Source organism: Sarcophilus harrisii, chromosome 2 (genome assembly GCF_902635505.1).
Source record: "Sarcophilus harrisii chromosome 2, mSarHar1.11, whole genome shotgun sequence".
NCBI lineage: Eukaryota > Metazoa > Chordata > Mammalia > Dasyuromorphia > Dasyuridae > Sarcophilus > Sarcophilus harrisii.
The window spans coordinates 605992850-606011181 of NC_045427.1; the positions used below are offsets into that span (position 1 = coordinate 605992850).

The 18332-nt window shown below is 37.1% G+C and overlaps 1 protein-coding gene across 1 annotated transcript in view; it reads left to right on the forward strand.

Annotated features, from left to right (window-relative positions):
• Window positions 1-18332, forward strand: part of ZCCHC24 (zinc finger CCHC-type containing 24) — a 139207-nt gene that overhangs the window by 90101 nt on the left and 30774 nt on the right. Inside the window, exon 3 of the mRNA XM_031956393.1 lies at window positions 17207-17371. Within this exon, the coding sequence (XP_031812253.1) occupies window positions 17207-17371 (165 nt within the window). The remainder of the gene's footprint in view (window positions 1-17206; window positions 17372-18332) is intronic.

Below are 18332 nucleotides of genomic sequence, written 5' to 3' on the forward strand. Positions count from 1 at the left end.
TCACAACAGTAATTACATATGTTAGAACACATTAATGTGTATATATGCAAGGTATTGATTAAGTCTAAAAAAAAAAAGTCTACAAAAGTCTACAAAAAGTCTACAAAAAAGGCATAGAATTTGTGGCCTCCTCCAGGTGAAGACTATAGGTTGAGAGCCAGTGAGCTAGACTAGGACTTCTTAAACTTTTTCCACTCAAAACTCCTTTCTGAGAAATTTTTACATGACCCCTGGTGTTATGTGTGTGTGTGTGTGTGTGTGTGTGTGTATAGTACAATAAAAGTCATCAAATATTCCACCAAGATAACTTTTTAATGACTTATTATCAGTAAATGTTTAATTTGCAAGGCCTATTATGTATGTATATCTTAAAACAATACTGTTACACAAATAATTTTACCATTTATTAAATATGAAAGCAAATGTACAAATAAATGAGATAGATGTGCTACTTTATTTTTACATAAAGAATTAAATCTTGGTGAAATACTTGATGACTTTTACTGTTACCAAATTTTTCATGACCCCCCACATTCAGTTACATGACCTTATACTTTTAAGAAGCTTTTATGTAGATCCACAATAAACTGAAGACCAGAAAACAGATTCAGAGTAGGAAGAAGCCTCAGAAGACATCTAGTCCAAACTCCTCTCTTGTTTCCTATTATTTTACAAAGATGACTTATTTGAAGATTACTTTCCATATATTCTGTATATTGCCTGTATATGTCTGTTTATGTGCATGCTGCTTCTCCTGTTAGAATATAAGCTCCCTGAGGCCAACAACCATTTGTTTTTGCTTTTCCCTCCTAGCCCAGCACCTGGCATCTAGTAAGTGCTTCATCATAATAACTAGCATTGCTATAGAATTTCACAGTCTGCAAGTCACTGTCCCAAGTACCGGAAATACAAACAAAGTCAAATACTGGACCTCTGTCCTCAAGGAGACTACATTCTAGTGGGGGAAAATCCTACAAAAAGTTAATAATTTGCCAGAAATTTATCGTGAAAATAGAAGAAGGGGTAAAGGGAAGTAGGGAAAGGAGAAGATACTGAGATAAGAGAAAGAAATCTCTTCGCTGGATCTCCTCTTAATCTTTGTTGATGGGAAGACTAGATGAAAGAAAGAGCTATGCTGAGAACTTTTCAGTCACATACTGCAGGTTTGCTTCTGCCCAGAGAGTATAAAAATTACCACTTTCATTTGCTTTGCTGCTTTAAAGGAAAGAAAAAAGGATCTTTTCTCCATGTAGTGAAAAGAGGATTAGGCAAGCTGGTCAAGAATCTGTTTCTTCCATTGTAAGCTTGGAAACACTGTCTAATTCCACATTATTGTTATTATTGGACCTCATAATAACCCACAAGATAGCTATAGCAGGTATTTTTTTCCCTCTATTTTTTAGATGAGGAAATGGAACCTCTAGTAAGTGCAGGGACTTTCTTGAGGTCACCCAGCTGATAACAACAGCATCAGACCAACATCCCAGCACTCAAAATGCTTAATCCAATTTTCCACTGCATCCCATTGGCCTAAAGGAGCAAGAACTATCAGGTAAACAAAGGGATACCAGGCGAAAGGAGATGATGGGTCACAGGAGCCAGAGTAAGCTGAATTATTTCAATCATACTTTACATGATATGAAATGCTTTGTAAGCCAGTTAATGAATGTAGTTCAAATGAGAAGTTTGTTTTGCAACTCTTTAACACATTTAGTAATAATCATGACAAACAAATTGATCAATAAATCAATTCTCTGGGTTTGTCAGGAATTCAGAGTATCACCTCCATGGCTATGAGCAACCTAGAACCTTTTCAGGAGGCAGATATTCCCATGAAATTAGCACTCTCCCATGCCATATGGTCCAGATGGCATTGATGGTAGAAATGGGTTGGATTTCCCCACATACTACCTGTCTAATACCCATGATGTGCCTAATGGAAAGAGCCTGAGCTTTTATTCCACTTCTGCCATTGTAAGTCACTCAGCATCGGGAGCCTGACTCATCCATGGAAGCCTCTCTTGCCACCACCCTTTCATGTTCAAATCTTGCAAGAAAAGACCATGTGTTTCTGGGAGGCAGCAAGTGGGAGGGTTTGTGGGGGGAAAGAACCCTTTGTTGGAGACAAAAATTCCTTCTTTCTCCACTGGCGTCATTTACAGGCATAAACTATGCATGCTGGGCTATTCCAGGAACTCACTCCAGAGACCAAACAAACATAGTCCCCCTTCTGTCTCCCCCCCTCCACCTCAAAGTCATCCCTCTTCTGAGAGGGTCAGAGGCAGCCACACAATGTCACTTGGGAGAAGAAAAGTTCCCCCAGGACTTGAGCTAGCTGTACCCCATCCCCATCTTTTTCTCTGCCCCCCTTTCTTTTCTCCCTCTTGGGATTCATGTGCTCTGTGGAGAGTTTGGTCCAGGATCCAGGTCTTAAAAGGGAGGTAGGGGGAAGACATACAGATATGTAGCAACAGGTATCAGGTTCTCTTCCTTCTGTCTATTCTGGATTCAGAATTGTAGGGAGTGGGAGGAAGGCGACAGGCTTGGAAGAGAGTAGAATAGTGGGACACTAGAAATATAGCACTCGAAATTAGGAGACATAAGGTATACCAACTTTGCAAATAATATGCTTTTTGAGCAATAATCCAGTCACTTTACATCTTGGACCTGTTTCCTCATATATAAAACAGGACTAAAAATTCCTTCCTTTCTTGTCTTCCTTCCTTCCTTCCTTCCTTCTTTTGTTCTTTTTCTCCCTACCTCCTTCTTCCTTCCTTCTTTCCTTTCTTTCATTCTCTCTCTTCCTTCCTTTCCCAATACAAGATCAGTGACAAGAAAACACTTGTTAAAGACTTATTGAATATTTGACTATTCAATACCACTTCTTTCCCCTTAGTCTGCCAGGCTTACAGATATGTGCCTAGTTCCTGCATTCATAGGTTCCTGATTAGTATAGTGAATGTGAGAATAGAATACTCTCTATTCTCTTCAAACTATACTTCACTTTTTGCCACATTTATCTCTCACATCCAAAGATTTTATCATGTCACTTCTTTGCTCAAAAATCCTTCATAGTTCATTATTTCCTACCTAGTCAAGTTCCAGTTCCTTTTGCCTGGCATTCAAGGTACTTCACAAGGTACCTCCACCCAACTTTTCAGTCTTCCCTCAGACTACTTTTGTTGTTTTTAGTCTTTTAATTTATATTGTTATTATTCATTGCATATATTATTATCCTTGTTATACTTGCTTCGTTCATCGTACATCACTCAATATAAATCTTTTCAGGTTTCTCTATATTCATCACTTTTTAAAAATTTCACAGTAAGATTTCACTATATTTGCATATTATAATTGTTCTTTAATCAATAGGCTTCTACTTTTTTTTTTAAGTGCTGCCATAAATACTTTGGTATACTGGTTCTTCCTTTCTGTTATTACTTTTCTTAGGACATATAGGCTCTGACCATTTTAATCATTTCCTCAAATAATTCCAAATAGCTTTTCAGAGGTTCTCTTCCCCAAGAAGATCCTAAAGAAACAGGTGGGGCAAAAAAAAAAAAACAGAATTATAAATCATATTTAGTGATTTGTCTTGTCTTGGACTTTGGCAAGGTAGTACTGGAAGAAGGGGAGCAGAGACACCAGCAGGTTCTTGTTCAGGGACAGAAACCTAAGTAATACTTCCTTCAGTTTGGTCAAGTCCTCTAGGAAAAAGTGAAATCTTTGCTGATGCAGTTTATTAGTTGAGTCCATTTATCCCTATATTTTTCAGAAAGAAATTTCTTTCCTTCCTCCTTTCTTCTCCCCCCCCCCATCACTTCTGTCAGAGTATCTCCCCCAATTCACCAGCTTCTCCAAAGCCTGCTTCTTTCCCTACTAGGTTTTCTGACTTCCTCTCTCCTTCTCTAACATTCTTCATGGCCCTGATTCCTCCCCTCCTCCCTCTGAGCTCCCCAGAGTCATATTTTTTTGTTGTTGTTCCACCCCATACCCTGGGACTCTGAACCCTTCCCAAATATTCCATCTGTTTCTCATCCATGAGTCTGTCTGACAACATCCCTCACCAACCCCCCACCAACCCACCACCTCGCCCAAATCTCACAGAACTGCTCCCAGACCTTTCTGGCCTGTTATATTATGTTGGTCTCCATACCAGTTTTTGAGTTGCTCCTCTATCTTTCTGCTTTTTCCCTATCCTTCTGGATCGCAGTGTTGGGAGGAGTGGACAGAGAGCCAGAGAAAGTCAGCTTCCTTAGTGGAAAGGAGGAAGGGAAAGAGCAGTTTCAGAACATTTTCAAAACACTTTTCCAATTCAGCACAAGATTCCTCTCTCCTCCTAAGCCTTCTAAACATCTTCCACTGAAGCAGCACAACTGGATAACCTCTGCTCAGGTAGAACATTAGGGCTCCTTTTACCAATCAGAACCTCCTTTGTTATTTTGTAACTGAGTCTTCTCCTGAGCCCACAAAAGGGGAGAGATCATAACCCTGGACTTCCAGAAAATCTGAATCTGAATCACTGTGCTCAGATTCATTTTCTCATTTGTACAATTTGGGTGATAATATTTATGACACCTGTTTTGTAGAGCCATTGAGAGAAAACATTTTGGAAACCTTTGACAAAGAAACTGCCAAAGAAGCACTTGCGATAGAAGTTTGCAATAGAAATGTGAGCTGTGATTAAAGAAAGTATAATGTAAGTTTCTTCAAGGAAGGGACGATGTCATTAAAAAAGAAATCTTTGGATCCCTATTGCCTAGCACTGTGCTTTGTACAGAGTAGATGTCTAATAAATGTCTATTGAATGGGAAGACTTCGGGTTAAGTCTTCCCAGGAACAAATGGATTCTCTTTCTTTCCTGTCTTTTCTTGTCCATGCAAATTCTTCTCCATTGTCCTTAAAAACAATAACAACAACAAAAACCTTGCAGAGTAGCTACGTGGACCAGTGGATAGAGCACCAGCTCTGGAGTCAGGAGGACTTAGTTGAAATCCAACCTCAGATAATTACTATGTGACCTTGGCCAAATCATTTAGCCCTGGATTGTCTCAAAAAAAAAAACTTTATCATTATCTTTTGATGTTATATCACCCACATTTCCCAATATATCTATCCCTCATGCTTCTCCTCTCAGAGTCATCCTTTTAAAGAAAGGAGGAAAAAAATACAGTTCATGAAAATCTAACCAACCCATCCCCCACCTTGCAAAGGGAAAGAGGCTCATTTTCCTATCCCTTTTTATGGGGCCAGTCTTGGTCATTATAATTTCATATCATTCAATTCTGATTCTTTACTTTTTAAATTAAAAAATACTTTATTATAAACTTAACCAAATACAAACATTGACGCACATAAATAAAAAACAAAAGCAAAGATCATATATAAAATTTAAAATTTCTGTTAGTATAACAAGAATTACATAGGGATATTCCTCTTCATTTCTATAGTTTTCTGAATTTTATTATTATTATTATTATTTGTATAGTTGGAACCAGTGTGTACATTGTCTTTTGATTCTATTTTATTCACTCTGTCATTTGTGAGTTTCTTAAGAGAAGGGGCTTGTTTTGCTTTTATTATTTTATTCTCAATGCTTAGAGAAGCAAATGTGGTATAAAACAGGACTATCAACATATGGCCCTCAACACTCCCAAATTTGGTCCAAATCAGATTAAAATGTAGCTAGTTCCTATCTGATTTTAATATGCTGATGTGTTAATTTTTAAAATGTAAATATATGTTTTTTCAAGTCAATATATAGTCTTCAGAGATCTCCATATGTAGTACTGGTCTCATTTCTATTTGAGTTAGACATCACTGGTATATAAATTAAATCTGCTAATCTTGGAACCAGGAAGACTGGAATTCAAGTTCTGCCCCTGAACACATGCAAATATTATCTCATTTTATCCTCACAACAATCCTTGAAGAAATTATTATCCCCATTTTACAGATGAAGAAATGAAGGGGGCAGGAGGTAAATAACTTGCTCTGGGTCTCACAAGTGTCTGATGGTAGATTTGAACCCAAGTCTTCCTGATGCCCACATTCTATCTATAGTGATATCTCACTGCCCTCTCCTATGCCTGTGTCCCTGAGGGTTCTCTTTCTCTCCATCACTTCAGCAAAGTAAGTTGTGAAAATGTCATCTCCCTTTGACAATTACAGGATTTAGAAATGGGAAGGAATTTAGAAGCCATCTAGTTCAAATCCCTCATTTTACAGACAAACAAGCAAAGGACCAAAAAGGGTAAGATTGAGCCAAGATTTTTGTTGTTCAGTCGTTTCCAGCTCTTTGTGATCCCATATGGGGTTCTTATTGGAGTGGTTTGCCATTTCCTTCTTCACCTCATTTTATAGATGAAGAAACATTAAATTACTTGTCCAGGGTCACACAGCTAGTAAGTATGTGAGGCCATATTTAAACTCAGGACATGAATCTTCCTGACTCTGTTTGACATTCTATCCTACACTACTTAGCTGCCCTTTACCAAGACACATGAATCAATAACAGATATGTAACCAAGATATATGTAATCAAGCAATACAGAACTGGGAATCAAATCCAGAAACTTAGACTCCAGTACTGGTACTTCTTCTATCATGCAATATTGACTTTGACCATGTTGATGAGGTAGGAGGTTAAAACCGATATCCCTTGAACTTCAGGGCCCATCTATATATTGAATTCTAGAATCTTAGAACCAAAATCAGCTCTAGAAATTATGTTCTACAACCTCCTCATTTTCCAGATGGAGAAATACAGTCACAGGATTTAAGTGATTGGCCTGAGATCATGCAGGAAACTCCATGTGATCTTACTTTGACACAATGGCATATAAATAGCCCATCAATATAGCTACCCCTACCAGTTATGATTCCCCTGAGCAGAATCATTGGATTTGTGATTTGAAAGAGATCTCAGCTACCATCTTGCCCAAGTCATACATGAAGAAATTTCGACTGTAATATTTTAATCTCTCCATGCCTTTACAAAACTTTTCCATATAAATTCTATCCAACTATTTCTAAGTCTTCTTGCTCTTTTCTTTCTTTCTTTTTTTTTTTTTTTTTTTTTGTCTCTGGGTACTAGGGTACTACTCTGTCTGTCTGTTCATTATCTGCCATTCTCATTATATGACTAACCATTTCATTTGCCAATCATGAATATCTTCGACATTGACTTTCGGGTAACCTGTGCATACAAATAACTTTTTATAATCTTCTTCAAATCACTTACATTATCCCCTGAATCTTTCTATTATTCTTTGAGTTAGTCAGTCAATATGTATTTATTAAGTTTCCATTTTGTGCCACACACTGTGCTAAGTGCTTGGGGATTCAAAAGAAAGACAGTCCCTACTCTCAAGAAGCTCACAGGCTAATGGTGAGAACAGCATGAAAACAACTCTACAAGCATGGGTAAATTGGAGATAATCAACATAACAGAATTACTTACAATTTCCATTTTTCATTGATCTTGATTCCAGATTCCAGCACCACTTAGAAAATATTGATAATAAGAACATGGGCTTTAATGATCTGGGATCATTTAAATGACAACAGCAACAGTTTTCTATTTTTGATACATTTAGAACTTATCCTCACATTCTTCAATTCTGGAATCAGTCCATTGTCCATCTGCAGTGCCTAAATAAAATATCCATATTGATGGGCAAATTTACGGACAATTCATTCAACTTCTGGGTGTTTTCTAGGCAAAATAAATTTTTCAGTTAATTTTTTTCTTTCTTTCTTTCCACAATACACCTACTTAGACACATCTTTCTGCGTTGCTATGGTGGGTTTCACTGATGGTAAGATTTTATGGCCTTCCCAGACTAAATGCTATGAGTACTTTGTCATATGCAAATAGTTTTCTAAGAACCTCATCACTGATTGGAAATCCTTCCTTTGTTGAATGTTGTGTAGAATATACATCGTGACACTAGTGAACACTTTAAATCTTCTTATTTTATGCTTCAATATACTTTCATAATTCAACCTATTTTATATTTCAACTAATAGGAATGTTTCTCTATTGCCAATAGGACCAAATACAAATCTTCTCTTTCATTTAAAGTCCTTTACATTCTGGCTCCTTCAAATCTTTTCCAGTTTGTTTGCTTTCTATCCTCCACATATGATAGTCTATCTTTTTTTTTTTTTTATTTAATAGCCTTTTATTTACAGGTTATATGCATGGATAACTTTACAGCATTAACAATTGCCAAACCTCTTGTTCCAGTTTTTCACCTCTTACTCCCCACCCCCTCCCCCAGATGGCAGGATGACCAGTAGATGTTAAATATATTAAAATATAAATTAGCTACACAATAAGTATACATGACCAAACCGTTATTTTGCTGTACAAAAAGAATCAGACTCTGAAATATTGTACAATTAGCTTGTGAAGGAAATCAAAAATGCAGGTGGGCATAAATATAGGGATTGGGAATTCAATGTAATGGATAGTCTATCTTTTAAATTTTTAATTAATTTATTTATTTCTAATTCTATCTCTTATCACTCTACCTTTGCATAAGCTGTCCCTTATGCTTGGAATATGAACGTCTTCCCCTCCTCTTTGAATTTCTAACCTTCTTGAAATCTTAGCTCAAACACAAATTCCTACATAAGCCTTTCTCAATCTCTGCAGCTGCTGGTGGTACCTCCTGTCCTCTTCCTTCACCCTACCTCAAAATTACCATGTATCAGAATTAAGAACTGTAAGAATCCCAATGGCAATATAACTCAAACAATACCTGAAAGGAAATCTACCATTATATAACCATCAATTTGTCAACAAGCTGCTACTTGAAGACCTCCAATGAAAGAGAACTCACTAGCAGCTGAGTCAACTCTTTCCACTTTGGGACAGCTGTGATGATTATTTACTTTTTATTTATTTTTCATATATTTCATTTCCTGTGAAAAAATGTCGTCTCCTTGAGAACAAATTCTGTTTCATTTTTATCTTTGTAATTCTAGTATAGTACCTGACACATAGTAGGAACTTGATAAACATTTGGTTGATTGATCGATTTCATTACATAGTACATTGCTCAGGGGAAAGTTATCTTTGTAATCACATCTGTCATATAGAATTTCTCCTAAAAGTAATGTATACACAAGAGACACTTTGAAGAAAAAAGGCTTTATTGATCTACCGGGTAAATGCTTTTTTTAAAAAAATCAATGAACAATAAACACAATGGACTCTTCTATTCCCTAGATCTCTCCATCACTTGGGTAACTAAAGATGTTATTTCTTTGAGAGTATCAGCTGCAAAAGCCTGATTTTAATATTTTTTACTCCTGTGTTTTCATTGAGATTCCTTCAACATATCCCTTAATTTATTATAGTGATGATAAATTAGATATATGAATTGGTAGTTGCCTATGACTTCTTAATATTTTTGAGAGGGATTACTAATACCATTCATGACTTTTTCCATTCTTCTGAACTCTTTCCTATTTAAGATATATTAAAAACTGATCTTTGTATCTTTAAAATTGTGTCATGTCCAGAGGAATGTTTTTGGTATATATTTTGTGTATATATCTATCATGTTCAACCATTCTTCCTGATTTCATCTTCTTAATCACCATTGCCACATCATTTACTGCCATGGTAAATTGGAATAGATTACTATGAAAATGTCAGGTGATCTGTTCTATTTTGTATTTCTTCATTATTCTCTTCCTAACTCATCTGCAAATACTCTTGGAATGATCAAGCTGGACTGAATTTCATACCAAGCTCTCTGCTCACTCTCTGTCTCATCAATTGCTTCTTCTTGTTTAGAAGGATAATATTTTTCATGATTTTCCATTCTCCCTCATAATCATATTTCTTAAGTGAGTTTGTACTTAGATTGGTGTTGCCTTTGTCATGACTCACCGATGTCAAGATATTAAGTATTTATTGGCCAAACTGATTTCTGGGTTCTTTTGTCTCCCTTGTTAGGGGGACTGTTTGTACTAGTTAAACTTTTAAAAAGAGATAGAGTCCACATCTTTACTAACAGCTATATTATTTTACCTATTGAGTAAAAGAGATAAGTAACCTGAAATTATTTTCTCATTTTTATTTTTCTCTAATCAGTTTTTAGTTCTAAGTCAAATGTTTGATTATACACCAAAAACTACTTTTGAAAAATATTATTATGTCTATAACAATATCTTTTCAAAAGCAATTTTTAGTGTATAATCAGACATTTGATTATAGACATGACCAGTTGTTTACTGTCCATTGAGCTAGAGTGATTGTTGACCAATAGATATTGACACATGCTGATAGAGAAGCAGTAGAACTGGATTTGAAGATGGAAGACCTGGATTCAAATACCAACCCCTCCCAGTCACTCAAAATTATGACTTTGGGGCAAATGTGAGGAAGTTAAACCAGACGGTCCTCCCTGAAATCTTTTCTAATCTCTTTGACATATGAGACAAGAGAAATAAAATGCATGATCCTTTAGAGTCTGGTTGGACAGGCAATATATTTATGAAACAATTCCAAAGCAGCGAAGGGTATAATAGCATTTAAATATTTAAGTTGGAAATGTTGTTTTCCATTCATTTCAGTTGTGTTCAGAACCACATGACCCTATTTTTTCTTGGAAAGTTTATTAGAGTGGTTTGCCATTTTCTTCTCCAGGTTATTTTATAGAACAGGAAACTGATGGAAACAGGGTTAAGTGACTTGCCCAAGGTCACATAGTTAATAAGTGTCTGAGGTCAGATTTGAACTCAGGTCTTTCTGACTCCAGACCTGTACTATCTACTGTACATCTAGTTGCCAAAACTTGAGAGTGCAGACAGTGAATGCTTTGAGAGATCCTAGGTTGGGTTGATCAGGGAACATGATGGAGAAAGTGACACAGAAACACAGCCTTGAAAGTTAAATAGATTTGGGATACATGAAGGAGAGAAGAAAGTCCTTTTAGGAGGGGGAATAAACTTGAAATGCAATGAGAATCAGGGAGTTTTTGTATGGGGCTAGTGGAAAATGAGACCATAAATATGTATTGGAGCAAAATTGTAGAGAATCTAAACACCAAGCTGACCAGTCTGTGATTCGAACCCACAGGAAATAGGGAGCTATTAAAGGTAATGAAGCAAGGAAGGGACACCAAGGCTAGTGTTGTCAAAATAAGGCAATAAAAGCTAGAATCAATGAGAAGAAAAATATCCAGGATGGCTCTTCTTTGAAACTAGCAATGGGGCTATGTATCCTGTGTCAAGGAACTTTTCCCTTGCCCAGACTGTCAACAATTTCTTCGAATTGAAAAGGACCTTCAAGATTTTGTAGGGAGGGAAACAGAGTCTCAGAGTGTGATAATGACTTATCAAAGTTCTAAAGTAAGCTAGTGGAAGAGATGGGTCTCTAGATCTCAGCCCAACTTTGAAAATTTTGGCTATGGGATGATAGAAATATTTCTTGGGACTCCACTAGATTTCACAGGAGACACAGATATTGACTTGATCCATCTCAAGAGCTGGATCTATCATGAATATCTTCTATTCTGCTCAAACCCAATACCCTAACATACCTAGGTCTCTGGTGCTGTGCCCCCAATCCTTCTTCTACTTTCTGATGTTTCACAATCCAGCATCTATTTCTCCTTCCAGATCCTTCTTCCTTTTAAACACCACATATTCCCCTATTTTCCTATCTCCAATCCACTCTTTTTACTTTTATTTATATGAGAAAATAGTAATGACTAATTTTACATTGGAGATTGTAACTATAAGCAAATTTATCTGTTCTATACAGATAATTTATTTTTCTCTGTTCCTATTCTCCAGTATATTTAATCTATGAAAATTAAATTCTCAGAGTCCATGTTCACATTTCCTGAAACTTAATTTTGCTCCTGGGAGACAGGACCTTTGCCATTTGCTACAGAAAAAGGCCAATACAGAGGCTTGCCTTCTGCCCTACAACATATGACTTTGACCTAGTATTCTTTTCCCCTTGGCACAAACTGTATGATGATAGAGATGGCTTTACTTAGAGACTTAGTGGTCAGCTGTTCTTGTGGCATATAGGAAAAACAATGCATAATGAGGCAACCCTCAAGCTTTAGAAATAATACCTCATCTAGTTAATTTCCTGGGGCTCCCTTCTGAGGGAGATCTTTTTTTGAGATCTCATGATTTCTGGTATCTACCTAATTCTGAACCACTATAGTCTACCTAATAAAGCATCTCCTTTATAGTCTGATCTAGAGTATTCCTTTTCAGGAAACTCCTCATTAGGGCTGCATCCTAGAAAATCATGCTAATACTACTTCTAGGTCTATATCTCTAAAGAGATATAAAACAAAAAGGGAAAGGATCTATATGTGCAAAAATATTTATAGCAACTCTTTTCTGGGGGCAAAGAATTGGAAATTGAGGGCACTCCCATAAGTTGAGGAACGATTGGACAAATTGTGCTATGTGATTACGATGGAATACTATTGTGCTATAAAAAATGATGAGCAGAATATTCTCAGAAAAACCTGGAAAGACTTCCAAGAGCTGTTGCAAAGCAAAATGCACTATGTACAAAGTAACACAATCTTAGCTGTGAATAATTTAACTATTCTCAACAATACATTCATCCAAGAAAATTCTGAAGACTTATGATGAAAAATGCTATCCATTCCCAGAGAAATAACTGATGGTCTCTGATTGCAGATTGAAAAAAAAAACCTTCAAGAAACAAGAAACTTTTTTTAAGTATGTTTTTTTTTGGGGGGGATTCTATGTTTTCTTTCACATCATGATTATTATCAAAATGTATTGCATAACTACACATGTATAACCTGTTTTAAATTGCTTGTATTCTTTAATGAGAGGGTGTGTTTAGGAGGAAAAAAGAGAATCTAGAATTCAAAACTTTAAAAATGAATGTTAAAAATTATTTTTATATGTAATTGTGGAAAAATAAAATACTAAATAGTTAAAAAAAAACAGCTGCTGTCTCTCCTCATTAGGCTCCACAGTTGGCCAGGTGGCTGGACAATGATGGTGGACACTTCTCCTGGGAGAAGTTGTCCAACTCAAGATTTTCTTAACAAATATGAACTTAGGTAAAGGTGTTTTCTAATTTCACAGTATAAAAACTCACTATTTGTCTGTGTTTCCTTAAATTCTCTTTTATCTCTCTTCTGCTGTATATGTTTTCTTTCTTTGACTCTTTCTTTCCTCCATTCTGTCTTTCCTCCATCCCTGTCCTTCCTCCCCTCTTCTTTTCTCTCTCCTCGCTTTTCCCCTTTCTTCTTTTCTTTTTCCTTTCTCCACACAGTAGGATAATTGGCAAATAAGTTCCCAGAAGCCATATGCACTCTTACTCCACTTTTCCAAACTCTCAAACTTTGATAAGTCCCAGAAGGAGAGGATCTTTGTCATTTGCTGCAGCCAATGGAAGTCAAAAGCAGAAACTTGCTCCTTGGCCCCTTGAGTTTAGTCTTGACCTTTTGGCCTTTTCTAAAGACTAGTCTTGGCCTGACCAGTGAGTGGGGATGCGGCTGGCCTTGCATGGTCAGCAAAGGGGCAGAAGATCATGTGATGTATGTGAAAAACTCTGGCAAAGGCCTTTCTGTCACAATCTCTCTCCTTTGTGTTTATCACACGCTACCTGAAATACCAGCACTAGAGAATGACTTGGTTGGACCAATTGTGTTCTCCAAACTTCTCTTTAAAACCATAGATGAGACCCATAACAAGAAATGCATTAAAAGTCACAGACTTTCTGAGGCAGAAGGCCCTCAGAACCTCCTGGCTTCTTCAACAAATAGCTGTCCAACCCATTGCCCAATGATTTCAAGTGAGGGAGAGCCCATTACCTCCCCAGGATCCTATTTCACTTTTGAACAGGAAGTTTTTCCTTAGTTCAACCTAAATCTGCTTCTCTACAGCTTCTATACATTGTCCCAAGTTCTGTCCTCTGGGGCCAGTGGAAGAAACCTAATCTCCTTCATATGGCAACTTTTCAAAGACTTGGATTCAGCTATCATTTTTTCCCTTTAAGTCTTCTCTTGTCCATGGTAAATATCACACCCTATCACTCCTACATGATCCTTTTTTAGCACTATCTTAAGACCTTTAGCCATGCTGGCCTTGATAAAAATGAGTTATCCCATCAACTTTTTTCCTTTTGGACAGCCACAGCTTTTCTGAAATTCTGCAAGTGCAGAAGGAAGGTTAGGATGAGAGACAGTGGTGTACCCTGCACATAGGAGACTCTGGACAAAGCTCCTAAAAAGGCAACCTAGGAACAACTGATTCCTAAAAGGAACAAAGGCTTCTAGAAAGGTGTAAGAGGGGGGAAGAATGCTGAAAACAACCTTATCCATAGACTGTTGGAGGTGGGAGGACTTGGAGTACAGCTAGTCTCACCCTGTCATTTGGTGAGGGAAGAGCATGAGTCTGGTGTATATGATTGGGAGTGAAGTGACCCACTGGCTGGAGCTCCATGGGGAGGACCATGGGATCTACAGCCAGAAGAGACCTTAGACCTACTTTTTTGCAACTGAGGATATTCAGGCCTGGAGAGATGAAAGGAATTTCCCAGCATTACCTGGGTCTGTGAGTCAGAGTCAGGGCTGAGAGCAAGCTGAGACTCTGTCATGACATCAGCATCAAACCACGGAAACTTAGTTTATTTCACAATTTTGTGGATAGATCTGGCTTGGGTAATATTACCCAGTACTCCAGAATGAGGGGCAGACAGGGACCAGTTATTAAATGTGGAGAGAAAAAAAAGAAATCAACCATTACCAGGACACCCTGAAAATTTTATACATGTATATGTGAGTGTGTGTATATGTATATATGTTGTGTATGTGTATATATGCATTCTGTAAATGTATATATAGTGTATAAATGTGTGTATGCATATTGTGAATATGCAAATATGTATTTTACATGTATGTATATTATAGTATACATATGCGTGTATTTGTGCATATATTGTATGTGGGTATATACTGTGAGTATATGTGTGCATGTGTACATATGTGTTATATAAATGTGTTGTGTGTATATTATGGTGTATGTGTGTATATAACTGCATATATGTGTGTTGTACACACATGTATTCCATATATTATTATAGAATATATATTCTATATGTTATACACATATGTATTCACACACATATATATACATTGTGATGTATATATGTATTGTGTGTTTATATGTGTATTGAATGCATTTATATTCCCATAAGTACATATGTGTATTATGTTGTATAAATGTATGTTCTGTATATGTATATTGTGATGTATATATGTCTGTAACTATGTGAACATGTGTGTTATGCACATGTGTATTCTGTATAATACAGTGGAATAAACCTAATCCAAATGCAATGTATATATGTATTATATTATATGTTTGTATGTGTATTCTATGTATATTGTGTACACATGTGTATATGTGTGTAAATGTCTCTGTGTGCAAGTATGTACGTGTGATCTATATGTATACCTGTGTTATACATGCATGTAAACATATGCGTGTACACATGTGCCTTGTATCATGTGCATTGTAATAAATATGTGTGTTGCGATGTAAACTTATAATGTATACACATGTATATAAGTATATATTGATGTATACATATTATGTATATATATGCATTTGTGTCTGTGTATATGTGAATGTGCATGTACACACATGTGGGTGGTAGCTTTATGTGCCATGGGGAGGCATATGTACCACTGGAGGATAAAAAATCAGAAAAACAAACAGTAAGCCTGTGGTTTTTGTGTTCCTGCTGTTGGATCAAAATCCCTAGTTCTATGCAAGCTAAACTGTGCTGCAGAGAATGATGAAAACTGGCAAAGCCTTTGCTGTCCAAAAGCTTCTGCAGAGCATCTGAATCTTGAACCTCAGAAGCCACCTCTTTGCACCACATCATTTTAAAGTGAAGGGAAATGAGGTCTGGAGGACCTTAATAACTTCCCCAAAGTGACACAGGCAGGAAGAGGCAGAGCTGAGGGTCTGTGGCTCTGCTTTCAGTGTTTCGTTTGGTTTGATTTTTCCCCACTGTACAACACCTCCATAGACCTTCCGTATCAGAAAATCTTGGAAGTCATGTAATCCATCTTCCCATCTAATGCAGGAATTCTTCTACAGAGTCCTTAATTGATGGCCCTCCATTCTTTGTGTGAATGCCCCCCAGTGATGGGGGACGTATCACTTTATGAGGGAACTCTTTCTGCTCTTGAGTAGTTCAAACTGTCATTAAGTTTGAAATCTGCCTCTCTTTCCCTTCTACCTACTCATTAGTCAGTCTAGTGCTTCTTCCCAGAGTGACAATAACTCCTCAATTCAGCTACCTTTCAGGTATTTAGAAATTTTTTTTAGATGTCTATTCTCTCCCTCTTAGTTTTACCTCAGCTAAATATCTCACTTAATTCAATTCTTCCTTGTGATATGCTTTCCATATTGCTTCACCATTCTGGACACTTTCCAGCTAGTCAATGCCCTAATTAAAATATAGTGGTAAGCCAAACCAGACACACAACCCCAGATGTGAGTGCCTGGCAAGGTTTCCCCTGTCTGGTCACTATACTTCTGTTACTTTGGCATAGGATAAAATTATCTTTTGGGGGACTGCCACATCACACCAAAGAGCAATTAAAACCCTCTGGTCCTTTGCACATGGATTTAAATGAGGCTTAACTATCTTGTAATTATGCAATTGATTTTTTTTTTTAACCTGAATTACCTTAGCATAATTCAGTCTGGCTCATAAGATGCCTTTAATAAATGCTTGTTGACAAATGAGCAAATGTCCGCAATCACCGTGAGTGTGGGTCCAGGTTACATATTATATTCTTCTAGTTCTTAATCTTCCCAGAGTCCCAATATGTGTCCAATTACAGTCCCCAAAAGCCTCTGATAACAGAGATGACTACAAAGATCACAACAACATTGAATCTGAGAGACAGGAATTTAGGAAGTCTATTACAGTTGAATTTGGACTTAACCATGAATTCCTTCTACAGTGACCAACACTGACTTGAATAGCTCTAGTGAAGGGAAAATCTAACCCTCTCTTTCAGAAGCATAAAGGGAAAGAAGGGAAAGGAGAGCTGACGACTGAAAGGGGAGGTACTTGTGACTATGGTAGAAACAGTGATGTCAAAGTGGTCAGATGGATTCCATTCTTTCTCTTGTTTCTTTCATATTCCTCTAGGCTCGCCCCAAAGGTGAGGGTCTGACCCCATACCAGGGCAAGAAGCGTTGTTTTGGAGAGTACAAGTGCCCAAAATGCAAGAGAAAATGGATGAGTGGGAACTCTTGGGCCAACATGGGACAGGAATGTATCAAGTGCCACATCAATGTGTATCCTCACAAGCAGGTAAGAGGGGAAAGAGGGAAGGAAAAAAGTGAGAGCTAGCTTCTTGACTTATTGAAGAATCTGGGACAAGGTCCTTATTTCCTCAGGGGCTCCATGATTCCTTAGAATAATCCTCTTCCATGCTACTGACCTGCAAAGGTACAATGGGCTTGGGAATAGATAACAAAGATCAAACTCCTACAAAATCCCAAGAGATGATGTTTAACTATTGCATGAACTGGAGTGGAAAAGTGCCATATTAAGAAGCTATATATGCATTCCAAATGACACCTAAATTTGGGGTATAAAAAAGAGACTAGAATTTAAGATGCTGCATGAATAGAAGGAGCATCCCTTATGAACTTGGTGAGGCACTATGGGAAGAACACTAATTAGAGTTAAGAGCCTCTGGTTAAACTATCAGCCCTACAACCACAAGCATTTTAATGTCTTTGAAACTCAGGTTACTCATGTAGAAAATGAAGCAAATACTTCTTCTGCCTCTCTCACAAAGTATACGCTTTGTAAACTCTTAATGTAGGACTGTAATATATAAACTCTGAACATGAGCTTCTAAATATGAACTATTGAGGTACAGAATGGATTCAAGCCTCCAGGTGGCTATTTTTTTTTATACTGGACTATTGATTTTACTCCCAGTGGGAGAATGGTTTCCATTGATGCGGATTGGCACTTACTCCACATGGTGTGGTCTTAAGAGAGTTGCTTGAGACACTGAGAGGTTCTAGGATTTGCCCAGAGCCACACAAGCAAGATGTAGCAGAAGCTAGACTTGAATACAGGTTTTCTAAAACTGAGCCAACACTCCACTCACTAGGCAATATAAGAGTGTCAGAAAAAAGCTCTCCTAGACTGTTCTAGGTATAAGTCTCCCTAATGACTGAGTTTACACAAGCTGGGAGAGAAGATGGATGCTCCAAAAAAAAAAAAAAAGAATAATAGGGGATTATCTGATCTAAAG